Genomic DNA, 15105 nt, shown 5'->3' on the forward strand with positions numbered 1-15105 from the left:
ACCTGTATTGCTTTAGATAGACCATACCAATCCTATGGTACTGTGTGTTCTTAAACAAGCTACCTTACTGGGTTGACAGCATGAGAATGGGGCATAGTGCTTGTATTGGGCTTTTTACTGCTGTTTTTTTTGCATCGTGTGACTGGTCTTGACTGCTGGATCCAATTGGTTCTACGCTAGTTAAATCAGCGTTCTTAAATAAAAATATTGCCCCTTATCTTTTTTCGCATCAATCAATTCTTCTGCGAAGACGCGTGGGACACAACCCATGTATGTAATGTGTCCTTTCTTGTATGTCATTCTCGGGCATGAATGCAAGGTCGGACAGGTGTGGATCTGATTTACGAGAGACTTGGAGTAGGTAGGTACTTTCACCGCCGCCAGGGCCAAATGCAGTCACTGGCTGGTGGCACCTGGTGGCGTTCAATTGAGGAACTCAAACGCTCGGCTGCTGACCAGCTCAAGGACCCCCCACCCTCCCCTTTGGAAAAATCTCATACTAATACCCCTTCCCCTGCCATCACCCTGGCTGTTGAGACAATTCCCAATGCATCCCCCCAACTATCAACGTCTCCGATCGCACCATCAACGACCACTTCGTTTGCACAACAGCTGATAAACGTTACTTCTTCCAAACCCACCGACAAAAGACCGAAATGTTGTCGTTTTTCAAGTTCCCCCGCGAATTACGGGACGCGATCTACAGACAGTATGTCACCTTCGAGGGAGGCTACGTCCTGAACCCCGAAACCAACAGAATGAGAGGTGCTGTCAATGACCTGCCGGTTGACCTCGCCCTCATGTATACGTGCAAACGCGTCGCAGAAGAAATGAAGGGGTTGCCCTTAAAGGCAAACACGCTTACCTTCTCGACTTTCTACCCTCCAGAGCATCGCGTGCACGCTGGGTATTTCCACCTGGCAATGCGGGAACTGCACGGCAATCTCGATGCTTTTGTTTGTCTTCTGCCACGTCGCTTCCTCCACGAGGACATACAAGCCGAAATTACCGACTGTTATCCCAAATACGAACCAGTCATTGAAATGATGAGAACTAAAAGGGACGCCCACAGGGAGGTTATACCATCGGGACCATTCGGCGAAACCCCATCTACTCATCGTAGTTTCATTCGCTTCGTATTGCAAACGTTGTCCTTTTACAGGTTTCGTTTCAATGACGAGTTCGGCAGGTTATGTGATAATGCTGGACAGTCTCCCATGGACATCGCACGCCTCATAGATTACAGCCCTGCGCCATGGGCTATTCCTACCCAACAGGAGGTCGAGGAGATGCTGTGGCTTCTCTATGGGACACACACCTTCGAGGAGGACGCTAGCTACGGGCTTTGGGATAACGACAGCAACCCCGGACTTTCTAAATTTCGCTACTCGGCCGTCGCCGTAGCCATTCGGTTCTTGGAATCAGTCACACCAGCGCATCGTGCGCAAATCAGGCATATCAAGCTCATGGAAGACCGTGAGTCCGTGTCGAATCCCGAGTGTCACGCATTGGGTTTGATTCCCTTCTGCCGAGAAAATCCACTCCTACGGGTCGAGAGACACATAAGCCTGTGGAGGAATGTTTTTCTACACCATACTGCGTACAAGACGTTCTTCGATCGGCTACGGTTCGAGGCAAGTCTGGAAGCAAACGAAATATCGGGAGCAGTCGCCCTGTGGATCATGGAAGCCTTGGCTCTCGGCCCCGCTGGCATGCCCTCCGGATCTTTCACGTTAGTTCTGGATGGGGATGGGGATACTCGATGCTCGGAGATCTTCCAGACGGTCGTTCTACGGGATGCAGCGTGGCAAGAGGCGATGGACGAGTGTTACTCGCGCGGTATCCTTCCGCCTCAGCCATGGGCAAAGAGGAGACAGAACCCGCGAAGTCGCGGGGACGGACCCGGCGGCGTGGCCTACGAAAAGGCTGCCAACCACAGTTACTTGTATGAGGGGTTCCCACAAGCGATACGAGACATCGTCAACGGGACATCCGTTGTCCGCTGTAACTTTGATCCTGGCGAGTACGAGGATGTGGAGCAGCTCATCGAGACGAGGAAGACATGGACTTTGGCGGAGTGGAAAGGGAAATGGTACGAGCGCGTCACAAAGAGCTTCGAGCCTAGCCCGCCGCTACCATCGTGGAAAGATATCTTGCGAGAATTTCTCTTAGAGTGAACAATTTTGCCGCAATGTATCCGGTGTCGCAACTGCTGTTGAAGCAATCCTGTGACGACAGATCGCGCGGGCTGGATGTAATCACTTTGAATCAAGCAAGAAGGGCAACCCGGCAAGAGAGACGACCGTGCGAGCTTGTCTAGGTAGGTTAGATGCTACGTCAGTTGTAGATCTTGAACAATGAATCTAAAATGTCAGTCAACAACGCCGAGACCGTACGAGAAATGTTGATAATGTTGTCGCAATGTCCCGCGTTCTGTCCTGCCTCTGGATGGTCGATGATCAGAGGCATCCCGAGAGACCATCTCGGGCTGGATGCTCTCTCATAAAGTTTTCTTGGGCGGTCTGCCTATTTGCATTTGGTCCAGTCTCTGAGGGTGGCGCATACCTAGTTAAAAGTCCACAGCCAGGTTTCGCCAATACGGCCCAAGTAGCACAATGCAGACATTGGCGCCATGGCAGAAGACGGGTACCGACGGGCAGCAGGGCGGATGACTCATCTCGGCAAGTGCCTGTCTTTGCCGACGACACCGGAGATATAAGCTGGAGCCGTTGCCGAAAATCCGGGGGGTAAGCGGCCCCCTCCTCCCACATGAGGAAATACTGGAAGCCCGCCCGGGCCACACTGTGCCATCGGCATCTTGCCATTTCGCCGTCATCGGTGAGAGCGTCCGCCCTGCGTATGACACATCGGTGTCATTGAGCCTCAGAAAGAACGATTCCCGAGCAGCGATGCAAAACACACACACACACGCATTGTCGTGTCCGTGGCATCGTGTTGGATGCTCCTATTCCCCTCCTCATGGCAGCATGCAACGAAACCCCGCCCCGCACAGAGGACGGTAGTAGAAGCCCCTTGGAAGACGGGCCTCTGCCGCCGATCAAGTCAACTGCGTGAGCTCGTCAAGCGGATTCTTTTCATTCATCCGGGTCCTGTGGCTAACGGCGGGCCGGCTGCAGCTGTCGGAGATGCCATTCACGAAAGGTCAAATGCTCTGGCGACCAGCCGTGCGGAAACTGTCGGCATGCCGGGAAAGGTGCCGAGTGCACATACCCGCGCCGCAACAGACAGGTCAAGGTCAGGCAGAGGTAAGGGGGATCCTCATCCTGGTTTTTGGGCATCCGCTGAAGCTCACACCCCGCCCAACAGCTACATCGACGGGCTTCTGGACGAGATCCGGCGGCTCAAGAGCCAATGCGCCCAGCATGCCTCGAACTCTCCATGTACGCAAGGAGACGCCACCGTCGCCGCCCAGAACACCCACACAGGCAACAACAGGGCGACGACGCCATCCCCGGGTCGAGGGGGCGATGACGGAGAGGAAGCCGCGAGTGCGACTCTCGAAGTGCGGCCGTGGTTCATCAACGCAAACGTCTTTCGCACACCCATCCTGATCGGGGAGGTCGCAGATGCCGCCTTCTCGACCCGTTTCCGCCAGGTCATCTCCGACCCCTTCGCCCCGCAGCCCAAGCACATGCTCCGGGTCAACTATGCCCCGGACACGGAGCTCATGTCGCTCGTGAAGTCGGACGTCGCCTGGCCGACCCCGTCGAGGTCCCGGTTCCTGGTCGAAGTCGCGCTCAAATATGTCAGTCGTCGTTATCATGTCGTCCGCCGAAGCCTGATCATGGAAAACCTGGAGCAGAGCATACACAACCCCTCATGGGGCGATCTCATGCTAAGGTCCAAGCTATGGGCTCTGTTCGCCATAGGAGAGCTCTATTCGACGAGATCCATTCCCTCTGAGAAGGACTTCCCCGGTATGGCGTACTTCGCCAAGGCCTCCAGGATTCTCGGTGTACTCGATGAGCGCCCCGGGACAGACTCTATCGAGATTATGCTCTTGCTTGTGAGTGGTGACGGGACCGTGATTGTGTATACCTTCTGACCTCCCCAGTCCTTCTATTCTCTGGCTCTCAATCGGCGGTACAGTGCCTTCGTCATGTCCGGCACGGCCATGCGCATGGCCATTGTCATGGGTTTGCATCTCAACATTCCAGAGTCCCAGCTTCGTGACCCGGACCTACGTGAGCATCGTAAGCGGCTATTCTGGACGACATACATCTTCGACCGGATATGGGCATCCAAGTTGGGGCACCCGACCGCCATTCAAGACAGCGACATCGGCATAGACCTGCCAACGGATCCCATTTTGGGCCAACGTTGCGGCGATGATTTTGAAGACACGGCGTATCACATCGCCAGTCTTCGCCTGGCAGCCCTCGTCACTAAGACTGTTCGCTCGATATACGAGCAACGCAACCAAGGCGGAGCTACTCTGTCAACCAGGGTGCAACAAGCCCTCAAAGATCTTCGGGCTTGGGCGGAAGATTTACCGGGTCATCTCCAAGTCCACAACACGGGCACTGGGCCGAAACCCATCTCTCTCCATCTGTCCTTCAACCAGGTAATCACCTTGGCCCGATCCTAGAAACCTCTCTCCTCCATTGAGAACGTTGTTGACATCTTTCCCACAAAGTGTGCGATTCTAGCAACACGTCCGATCTTGCTGCACATCCTCCGAACGCAGGTGGCCGCATGGCCGGAAGCAACACCGGCCACAGAAGCCCAGGTTCCGGCAAGCGCCGTCACTCTGTCGGAAGCATGCATCCGCTGCGCGCGGCACTCGGTGCGTCTGCTCACAGACTCCTGGATCGACGGGTCTTTCGCGACATTCGACTACTTCTACACGCAATACCTCTTTTCCGCGCTGACCATCCTCGCCGCCTCGAGCATGCTGGACGGCCCGGAGAGCCGCAGCGACCGGGAGGCATTTGAGGAGTCGGCCAAGTTCCTCTCCCAGCTCGGGGACGCCGGCAACTTCGCCGCGCAAGAGTACTGCCACCACGTGGACGTGATGCGGGCCGAGATCGAGAGGTTCTACGCGAAGAGGATGGGCTTGCCCGAGGCCTCGCGAGCGCCCGGCCCGATGACCGGTATCGAGGCCGCCCCGGTATCGTCGCAGTCTGGCCAGGCGCTTCCCGCGCGCACGACGGCGGGCATGGCGCTGACGGAACCGTCGTTGGAGGAGCTGTTGGCACAGCCGGTCTTGGATCTACAATTCTTGGAGGCATCCTTTTACGACGACTTGCAGGGGCTTTACTGGCCCGATTTTAGCACGGACGACTGGGATTCTTGGCCATCGGCTCGAGCTGACGACACCCAGCAACACGGACCCGGCTCGATTTTGTGAGGACGGTGATGGTGAGACTGATATCCACAAAACAAAACAAAAAAGAAAATTCTTTTGACCAGCAGCAACGGTGAATTCATCTCAAGTATAAACATTATTTACATCAATATCTAGTTTTTTCGCACAACCACGATCGACAAGCCTCCGAAAACTGCAATCACTTCCCATTACCAAGGCGGAACTATAACAGATACCATCATACGCGTTTCTTCACAACTAACGGCACAGGTCCGGGCTCCCAAGTGAAACATTCAAATGTTCAATGCGTGCTATTCTTAATTCTGGTGGTACGTGTTGCCTGACACTTCGTGAGCGTTCGGCATAGGCGGCGCGGCAGCCTGCGCCGGCTGCATTTGGGCGAAGGAGCCCCCGGTATGCTGGGCGCTCAGTGGCCTAGGTGATGGTTGAGGGTAGTAGTTCTGCTGCTGCGGTTGGCCGGGGGCGGGAGCATACATCTGCTGCTGCTGCTGCTGCTGCTGGGGGACCATCTGGCCATTGTAGCCTGCATCCTGGTTCATGTAGGGAGGGGCGGCCTGGCCCTGGGCGGCTTGGTACACGGGGTTCGCGGCGACCTGTGCCGCGTTCTTCTCGGGCACGACGTGGCTGGTGACGACGACGGGCGAGCTTCCGGGAGTGCCGGGATTGCAGTGGAGGCCGGCCTTGCGGTGACGATGGAGCATGACGCCGTGAATGGCCATCGAAGCGACGAAGAGAGCGCTTTTCCCGGCGTCAGTCAGTATGCGTATAGAGTCATGCATAACCCTCCATGGTCAGCGCCATGGATGCTGGAAACTTACAACTCGAGCCCGCCGATGCCGGCTGCGGCGGCCATGCAGGCGGTGAAGATGAGGTAGACCCCCGTGGGCGCCGAGCTGTAGCAGTAGCCGTAGTAGTCGCACACGGCGCTGCTGTCAAGCAGGTACGCGGCCTGGGAGGCGAGCAGGCCGAAAGAACAGAGCCAGAATACGACGAGGAAAATGTCGAGCGCCAGCACGGCCCAGTAGTTGTAGACTTTGGGGATGCCGAACTCGGCGACGATGAGCCAGGTGGTGACGATCATGGTCGAGATGGACTGAATGGAGGGCGGCACATTAGTAAAAGGGAACGGCAAGTTCGCGGTACAGGCACAGATGCCACTTACGACGAAGATCATGAGGCAGTTTCCAGAAAAGGGGAGCAGGTAGATGCCGAAGGCGCAGAGGGCGGTGACGACCAGTGCGAGGATCAGCTGGACCACCCTGATGGCGATGAATCCCTTGGGGTAAAGCGGGATGTGCTCGCGTCCAGCGACCCTTTGACGGGGGTATTTGTTGACGCTCTCCATTGCTGCCAAATATCTTGGTAGGCGGACAGCGTACGAGGCGGAGGCAGATGTGGATTAGACGACGGTACCGGTGACCAGGAGGAAAGTCGTTCGAGGCGGAAAACCGAGTGACGATGGCGGCAAGCGTCTGCTAGAGATCTTCGATTTATGACCGTGATTCAAAGGGAATCAAGAAGGAATTCGAGAAAGTGGTCAACCCTGCCGTGAAGGGATGCCCCGGGGCCTTTTTCTATGTCTTTCTCCCAATGGGCGAACAAGACAAAATTGGCAACGCGGGATGGTGTGAAACCGCCCCCTTGGGCTCCCACCCCCTCTTCTTTCTGTTGCACGCAGGGGCACGCCACAGGAAGTCGCCGACGATGAGGTCTATAACACCCACAAGTGTCAAGGATCGCGCCGTGGCTTGCAGGGACGAGGCTCATCGCCGCCACGGCGCGGTTCCCAGACCCCGGGGGACGGACCATCTAGAGTGCCACTGAGGCGCACTTTCGGGAGCTACAGGATGTTTTTGGTGTCCCGACGGCTGAGAACCCTGCGCCATAAGTGCCCGAGATCGGTCGCTTGGCATCTACTTCATGTCGCGGGCCCCGGGTCTTGGGGCCGAGGGAGAGGGAGGACGCGACGGAAAGCTTGATTCAAAGGGACGTGTTCCAGGGACATCGTCGCATTGAGGTTCGAGGCTTGCAACGGGTGGGTAGCCGGCATTGGAAAGGATAACGGCGGCACGGACGACACATTAGCGCCATGAGGCTTCTTGAGCCCTGGCGAATAACGAGATTGCATCCCGGTACCAACTCTTGATTGTGGCTCCAAGGGCCGTGTCGGTACAACGCGGGATGGCGATAGTCGGTGCGGCTGAACGATGCGGCCAAATGCAGGACCCTGAAGGACTTGGGTCCTCGAGCCACCCGCGGCGATGTCTCAAGGGAGGAGTTAAATTGCGGCGGCTCTCGCTTATGGGATAGTGTCAGCGGCTCTTGGGGAGACCTTTTGTCTGTAGGGCTGAAAAGAGGGCTGGGTTCTGACGGGATGCAGTGTGTAAGTGTACTAGGGGTTTTCCCGACTGGCTTAGCTGGCAACGTCTCCATCCTTGTTCCCAACCATGGGCTTCTGCATATATTGAGCAGTTTCAGAGTCAATCTGGTATTTGTCTGGAAATAAGTATGGAGTGTAGGTTTGCTTGCCTCACGAATCACTTGGTGTTCGTAGAGGGTCTGGTGAGCAGGCATGTCGGATCCCCGGTTCGAATTACTCTTTTCGTCCAAGTAAATGGTCAGAGTAATCGATCCAGAAACCGGCGACCGGCTGCCTCACCGTGACTTTGCTGGCCGTGTTCGAAAGCGAAAAGGCCGAATATGCTCTCCAGGAGAACAGACAGACTCGCTCCTCATCCCATCCCCACGACCCGACTTGCATTGCTGCCGCGATCCGCCTGCCAAGATGAGATTACGCCCCAATGGCCAGTCTCAGCCGCACTACCGCTAATCCCAAAGTTGCCCAATACCGACGCCCATCTGAGCAACATGTCTAACCGACATACAGGTTAGCTTCATGGCAGCGGTACTGTGGGTTTCAGGTGACTGCAGCGATGTTGGGCTGACATGAATGCCGTGTCATCTCTGTGCGTGTCACGTTAAAAGGGAACACTACTTACAGATACGCTATTGACGATGGAGGACAAAGACACGATTTTCTCAGTCCAGTAAAGTGTAACATGGGCCGGATGTTAATTGATTGTGATAAATCTGCCTTGTTTTCTGTAATCTATAAATCCAGCAAAACCATGAACAAAAACATGGGAGAGAGAAAGAGAGAGAGAGAGAGAGACAGAGAGGAAGGGAGAAAGTGCTGAAGTCGACGCAAAGAATCAAGAGTAAATCCACGTCTATCATTGGCTCCACTCGGTACACAAGGCATGTGACATCCAGACCGACCAGCTGGGATAACGGCCCCTTTCTAGTTGAAGGCCTGGACCGGTTGGGAGCGTGTAGCACCCCCCCCCCCCCCCCCCCCCCCCCCCCCCATCATCTGTAGCAGATTGGCGGTGGCCACGCCGAAGGTTTCACGTCTTCCAATTGTTTCTGAAGCTGAGCACCGCCACTTAGGCGGTCGCCTTGGAAGCGGAGACCGAACCGGATCATCTGAACGCGCTTGATTTTGTGCAGATATCATAATCTACAAGTCGGAGGCCGTCGTCACGGCTGGGTATCATATCCTCCCTAGCACCTCGGGAAACCATTTTTACTTCCTCGCCCCCATCTGCCCACGCTTTGTGCCCGCCTGGCTCAACAGGTCCACGTTCCGCGGCAAGTCAAAGTCCCCTCGCGCCTCGAACCAAAACAGCATCTCGGGCTCGGGACCCGTTGGCTTCGGCGGCTTCGCCTGCTGCTGCTGATGATGATCCTGCCCAGACATGATGATATCACCGTCCTCACCACCTCCATCACCGCCACCTTCCTCATCGCTCTCCTCTTCTTCTTCCTCGTCGTCTTCGAGATTCCGATTCAGTCCCGTCCTCACGTTCTCAATGCCGCGCTCGCGCTCCTCCTCGGTGTAGACGTCGCCGGCCTCTTCGAGGACGTACCGCTGCACGCGCTCAACGGTCCACTCACGCACTCCACGCCAGACATCTTCAAGTCCGGCCTCGCCCGCGCCGGCACCGCCGCCTTCGGAAGAAGACGCACGCAACTCTCTCGTAGCCTCGCGCCCGCGATCGACCCACTCCTCGACGCCCGGCTCGAGCTTCTTGCGGAGGAGTTGCAGGAGGATGTTCTCGTGCACGCGGCCCGGGTACGCGACGTCCGGGTAGACATGCAGGTGCTGGAAGACGTGGGTGTTCTCCGTCAGCGTCTCGAGGAGGGACTGCAGGTTGCGGAGGAGGATCTGGGATTGCGCCTGAAGGGATGATCTGTAAGGGGTCTGCGGTCAGCTGGCCTTGTTGATGTCTATTTCTTTTCCAAGCTTGCGGGTGGAAGAGACATATTAAATATGGAGGGAGGTGAGAGAGGGGAGAAGGAGAAGTGGCGGAGCGTAACTCACGGGGGCGGGAGCGGGTTGCTCTTCAGGACGTCAATCTTCAAACCCTGGATGCTGTTGGACAGCTGGAAAAGGCGCTGTCGCGTCTGCTCAATGGCTTTGAATTCGTCGGCGGAGATTCCGAGGGCATTGGGCTTCTCCATAGTCACGTGCTATCGCCGCGACGACTGGCAGGCGGGGTGTGCGAGCTCGATCGTGGGTTCGGGTCGTCCGTCAAATGTTGAAGTCGTAATGTTTTCTCGCAATCGCGGCCGCGGCGCCGGGTCGCATGTACTGGTTTCTTTCAATTGTCGCAAGCCAAAGGATCCGGAGAGGTTGAGGTATTTAGCGACGCGAAGCGGGCGTGACCTCACTCGTTTGCGAAGGCGTGGACGTCGAGGTGTATCGTGGTTCGGGGTTTTGGAGGTGAAGTTGAGGTGCGGTCCTAAGAAGCTTCGACCCCGTCGGCGACGTGACATTCTAGAAAATCGGCTGGGGTAGAATAAGTGGGGTCGTCTGAGGGGGTTGCTGCAGGAGCAACCAGGGGCCATGCAGGAGGGAGCTCTGCAGTGTGACAAGGGGGGGGGAGCGACAACCCCGGTCAGCCATCAGCATCTTAGTGACACAGGCGACAAACAGCAGTTGGCAATTGGCTTCTTGAATGCATGTTTTGTCCCAAGGCGTTTTCTGTATGTGCCCGATTGTACCGCACCTCCTTCAACAGTGACTGTCTGGTTCTGTGCGTCATCAACCAGCAGTGCCAAGCTAAGGTACCTACCTGGAATTTCAACCCTGAAGCTGTCTGCACTGACAGAGCAAATGGCAGCTGGAGGTGCCGTGCCGTTGGCTCCTCTTCTCACTTCGAATAGTGAAATATTGTGATAATGCTTGACTAAAAAGCTATTTTTTTGCTACTTTTTAGGCTACTATTTCTTGGAGCCCCCGATCAAATACTGATGTACATAAGACTTTTGATCCATCCATCTGGATGACGGTCATGCTTCAAACGCCAGGATCGCAATGCGGATGGTGCGAGGAATGGAAGAAAGAAACGCGTGCTAGAAAACCAATGAAATGCCCCAAACGCCGTCCTGAAAATGCCTTTTGTTGTCATTATCGTAAAAAAGCAGGCCCTAGCTGCATCTTTACTGGCCGTGAGATCCAGCCTGGCCGTGAAGAACTCGTTGACCGGTCGTCGCTCTGTCAACCTCCCGGCCATACTTGTCGACGGGAGGGTAGCGAGCACGACGCTCGAGGTCGTCGAGAGGAATCTGAGAGCGGATGTACCTTGGGAAATGTTAGTGGCTGACCTCGATGTCATTGGGCAAGTGTCACTTACTTCATTCTGCCGTCATCAACCGGGTCGTAGTCCCAACTGGTGAAGGCCCCCTGAGTGAGGGCTCCCCATACCAGCCGACGCTTGCGCTGGGACTGCAGGACCTGCTCCGTGATGGCGTCGAAGTCCCATTTGGCCTTTGTCTCGGCCGTGTACTCCTCGAGCTTCGCCTTGGCCTCTTCCTCCAGCAACTTCCCCGAGATGGCCTTCTGGGACGCCAGGTTGACCAGCTCCAGAGGGTCGTGCTCCAAGTTGAAGAGCTGGGTGCCGTCCACAGGACAGTGGATAAACTTCCAAGGGCCCTCACGGATCATCATGAGCGGGCTGATGGTGCCCTCGCCCGTGTACTCGGCATAGACCTTGTCGTGGCCCGCCTTGCCCTCAAGGTGAGGCAGCAAAGACTGGCCGTCCATTGGCAAACCAGGTGCGGGTTTTGTGCCAACCAGATCGCAAAGTGTGGGGAGAATATCGAGAGTCGACACATTCTTGCTGACGCGGTGAGGCTCGAACTGATGGGGGTGGCGGACGAAAAGAGGCACTCTGACGGAGGACTCGAAGTAGCTCATCTTGTACCAAAGTCCACGCTCGCCGAGCATGTCACCATGATCACCGCTGAAAACAATGATTGTGTTGTCGTCAAGACCACACTTCTTCAACACCGACAGAAGCCTTCCGACGCAGTCATCGACGTAGCTGACGGCGCCGTAGTAAGCACGACGCGCACGCTTGATCTGGTCGTCGGTGAAATCGTAGTCCCAGAGATCGCAAACCTTCATGAGACGCTTGCTGTGAGGGTCTTGCTCCTCCTTGGGAATGCGGACCTTGGGGAGGGCAATATCGACGTCCTCGTACAGGTCCCAGTACTTGTCCTCGATCGTGTAAGGGTCATGAGGATGAGTCAGAGACACGGTCAGTGCGAAAGGACGCTTCTCGGGGCCCTCCCGAACGTGGTCGTAGAGGAACTGGGTCGATCGGTACATGACCTCCTCGTCGTAATCCAGCTGGTTGCTTCGCACGCAGGTACCGGCCTGAAGAATGGAACTGGAGTTGTGGTACCACTCGAGGCGGGTGTCGGGCTCGTCCCAGTTGACCACCCAGCCGAAATCGCCCGGGTAAATGTCGCTGGTGAGGCGAGTCTCATAGCCGTGCAGCTGGTCCCCGATGAAATGCATCTTGCCAGCCAAGGCCGTCTGGTAGCCCTTCAAGCGGAGGTAGTGCGCATAGGTGGGGATCTCACTCGAGATCTGGCTGGCGTTGTCGTATGCGCCAATCTTCATGGGTAGGAGGCCGGTGATCAAGCTCATGCGCGAGGGTGCGCACAACGGCGAGGGGCAGTAGGCCGAGTCGAACTGGACAGACTCGGCGGCAAGAGCATCCAGGTTTGGTGTCTTGATCTGAGACTCGGGGTTGTACATTTTGAGTTGGGGCGCGGCCAACTGGTCGGCCATGATGAAGAGAATGTTGGGCTGCTTCGGGCTGGCCGAACCATTGCCGTTGCCAGCGCCGTTGCCATTGGTTGGCTTGCCATGGGTGGGCTTCGCCAGAGGCGACGAGGGAAGAGAGTTAAGGTCGGGAGCCATTGTGCTCTCAGACACCAACAGTATGGACAAAAAAGAGCTGTTGTGTCTTGTGAATCAGAGAGAGTAGTCAATGCGACTCGAATATATTTCCTGTGTGGGTTGCGTGATGGCAGGGAAACAGAGGTCTTTTGGTGGTAGAGGAGGAGGCGGTATGGTTGCTTGTGAGACAGGGGCTGGCAATAACAGTTGGTGTGTGTGTTGAGGGTAGTGATGAGCAACAGTCAAAAACTTAAAAGTACGTGATGAAGGAGGATGCAATGAGTGGCTAATGAGGTCTGTGTGTGTGAAAGCACAACAACTAATGAACCTTCGACGTGAAGTATAGAAGAAAGAGGAAGAGATTGAGTCAAGTCGTACGTGGGAAGACCAGTCCTTTAAGAAACTGCGCCAAGGGGAGAGTAGAGACAGGAAGAAAGAGAGGGAAAGACCAGTCCCATCAGTCTCGACCCTCGACCACCCACCCCCAGGCCGCCCTTGGGCAGGACATGGAGAAGGAAACCAAGAAGGCGAGGACAAGGAGGCACAACGCCAAAGAGGGGGGGGGGGGGGGTGCAGGCGACCCGCCCATTGCACACAATAGACAAGCAATTATGCATCTAATCGGGGTTATCGTCGGAGGGCGAATACTTCAGATAAGGGTATCCCAGCTGGATGCAAATGACTACCCACCATCGTCTCATCGCCTGAACTCGCTAGGGGCTCCGCTGGCTGGCTGGTGGATCCTTTTGTCTAAGTATTTCCCATTCCTTCTAGTTACACATTCTGTTTACCTACGTATCTATCACAACCCCTCCCGAATCATGCAATGCAATGGGGTGTAAGCTAGTGTACCTCTTTTTCACGACCCATGCTGACTGCAAAAGCAGGCAGGGGAAGGGCGTCAAATATTAGCAAAAAGAAGGACACCACCTCAGGATCAGCCGGAGCCTGCAGTAAACGAGATTTCTCCCCTTCCAGCCAGATAATGAAAGGAAGGAGCTACTGGCCATCAGCCAAAACACCTTGCCAAAAAGTCACTCTAGCCGAGCATTGATTGAATGGAGTACTCTGCCCTGTCCGTCCTCTCAATGTCATCCATGCCGCTACTACGCATACACCGATATAGGTACCAACACACCACCTTGCTAGTTTTGCTACTCGGCCCCCCCAAACGAGCACAGGTCGTCACATGTGTCAAATATGGCGTCTTTCGGTCAACCAATTGCGAAATGGTCTATGCGGACCATCACTCAGCCAGTCACACGTTCCGTCCCGGGCTGGTCGCAACCAACGTCAAGTCATCGTTTCGTTCTGCGTCCTAGCTTATCGTAAGAAAGTGGATGTCTCTGCATCATAAGAACCAACCTGTTCCCCGTTCGACTCCATTCATCGTCAGTTCGTATGTATGCTCCTTCGCAATACAGCTAGTCTCCCAAAGCGCATGTCGATGATTAGATGGCGGTGTGAACAAAACAGTAGGTAGACACACGCTGCCGTCAGGAATGCAACGGTCGGCTATACCTTCTCGAACAACGAACATGGACTGGCCTGTCAGTCCCTTCTCCCATGACCAGTGATCAGGCACCGCACCCCTGGAGCATCAACAGCCTTCGTGGAATATGCTTCAAGCCGGAATAACAGATTGTTTACTCTCGCTTTCCCCTTCCTAAGCGGACCCCTGGATCTCAACGACTAAACCCCAATCGCCCGCTTGCATCTAGGCATGTCCCCAAAACACCAGCCCGCAACCTGCATAAGCGTCGCCAACCCTGTAAGGGTCCCCTCCGATTAGCTGCAAAGGATTGGACGACCAAGCTTGACATGCGAGAGGACTTTTTCTGGAGAACGGTCATCCGGCCAGGGCCATGATAGCGCACCTGCACTCACGCGACAAAGTTACGGAGCACTGCGCCACTGCTCAACTACATTACACACCTCCACAGATAAGACTGCAAGGAGGGAAGAGAAAAAGCACCCTGGTTGCGTCCAAGACAAGAGATATCAGAGCACGTTTCCCCAGCGGAGACTTAGTGGTTGGGGCGTTGTCTCCATACCCAACGTCCATGGGTCGCAGCCCCCGGGTATGCGTGCAGGGTAAAACACCAGCAGCTTGGGTGCAAAATGAAGCGAACAGGGCGGATCTCCAGATTCCAGATGAGCGTAAACACGACGAGGGACCTATCGGAATCAACAACCGACGACGAGTCGCCTCACCCCAGCCTTCCGCAGCCCGAGCTGATGACACAGTGCATCTCCGGCACTTGGAGAACCACGTACCTTACTGAGCAGATCTCCAATCTCACTCAGTGTTTCCACCACCGAGAAGCCCAGGAGATGTCGTGATGGCGTCCACTTCGGACCTCGAGCCGCCTCCCACCCCGCATTTGCGGGGATACCCTCATGGCTGCCCGGTCACGCCATCGGCATAAGTTCTCTTACTCCGGCCGTGGCTCGCCTTCGGCCCTTGCGCCGCCTCCATGCCTCTTGGTCGTTCCATCAT

General features: G+C 55.7%; 6 protein-coding genes across 6 annotated transcripts; 3 read left to right on the forward strand and 3 right to left on the reverse strand.

Moving 5' to 3' along the window:
• Positions 1–656: 656 nt before the first annotated feature.
• Positions 657–2177, forward strand: CH63R_05965 (C6 transcription factor; the record flags this gene model as incomplete). Its single annotated transcript, XM_018300940.1, has 1 exon — positions 657–2177. One exon carries the CDS (start codon positions 657–659, stop codon positions 2175–2177), a length of 1521 nt encoding a protein of 506 aa, XP_018158790.1.
• Positions 2178–2959: 782 nt separating this feature from the next.
• Positions 2960–5371, forward strand: CH63R_05966 (Fungal specific transcription factor; the record flags this gene model as incomplete). The annotated part of the gene is made up of 3 exons (XM_018300941.1): positions 2960–4027; positions 4076–4585; positions 4658–5371. 3 exons carry the CDS (start codon positions 2960–2962, stop codon positions 5369–5371), a joined length of 2292 nt encoding a protein of 763 aa, XP_018158791.1.
• Positions 5372–5646: 275 nt separating this feature from the next.
• On the reverse strand, positions 5647–6695 carry CH63R_05967 (Integral membrane protein; the record flags this gene model as incomplete). Its single annotated transcript, XM_018300942.1, has 3 exons — positions 5647–6088; positions 6169–6443; positions 6513–6695. The coding sequence occupies 3 exons, from the start codon at positions 6693–6695 to the stop codon at positions 5647–5649; spliced, it is 900 nt and encodes a 299-aa protein (XP_018158792.1).
• Positions 6696–8936: 2241 nt separating this feature from the next.
• On the reverse strand, positions 8937–9874 carry CH63R_05968 (RNA polymerase II mediator complex component Med8; the record flags this gene model as incomplete). Its single annotated transcript, XM_018300943.1, has 2 exons — positions 8937–9603; positions 9735–9874. The coding sequence occupies 2 exons, from the start codon at positions 9872–9874 to the stop codon at positions 8937–8939; spliced, it is 807 nt and encodes a 268-aa protein (XP_018158793.1).
• A 981-nt stretch (positions 9875–10855) lies between these two features.
• On the reverse strand, positions 10856–12626 carry CH63R_05969 (Choline-sulfatase; the record flags this gene model as incomplete). The annotated part of the gene is made up of 2 exons (XM_018300944.1): positions 10856–10997; positions 11050–12626. The coding sequence occupies 2 exons, from the start codon at positions 12624–12626 to the stop codon at positions 10856–10858; spliced, it is 1719 nt and encodes a 572-aa protein (XP_018158794.1).
• A 2100-nt stretch (positions 12627–14726) lies between these two features.
• Positions 14727–14948, forward strand: CH63R_05970 (uncharacterized protein; the record flags this gene model as incomplete). The annotated part of the gene is made up of 1 exon (XM_018300945.1): positions 14727–14948. One exon carries the CDS (start codon positions 14727–14729, stop codon positions 14946–14948), a length of 222 nt encoding a protein of 73 aa, XP_018158795.1.
• Between the last annotated feature and the right edge of the window lie 157 nt (positions 14949–15105).

The sequence above is a fragment of the Colletotrichum higginsianum genome, chromosome 4, assembly GCF_001672515.1.
Source record: "Colletotrichum higginsianum IMI 349063 chromosome 4, whole genome shotgun sequence".
NCBI classification, from domain to species: domain Eukaryota; kingdom Fungi; phylum Ascomycota; class Sordariomycetes; order Glomerellales; family Glomerellaceae; genus Colletotrichum; species Colletotrichum higginsianum.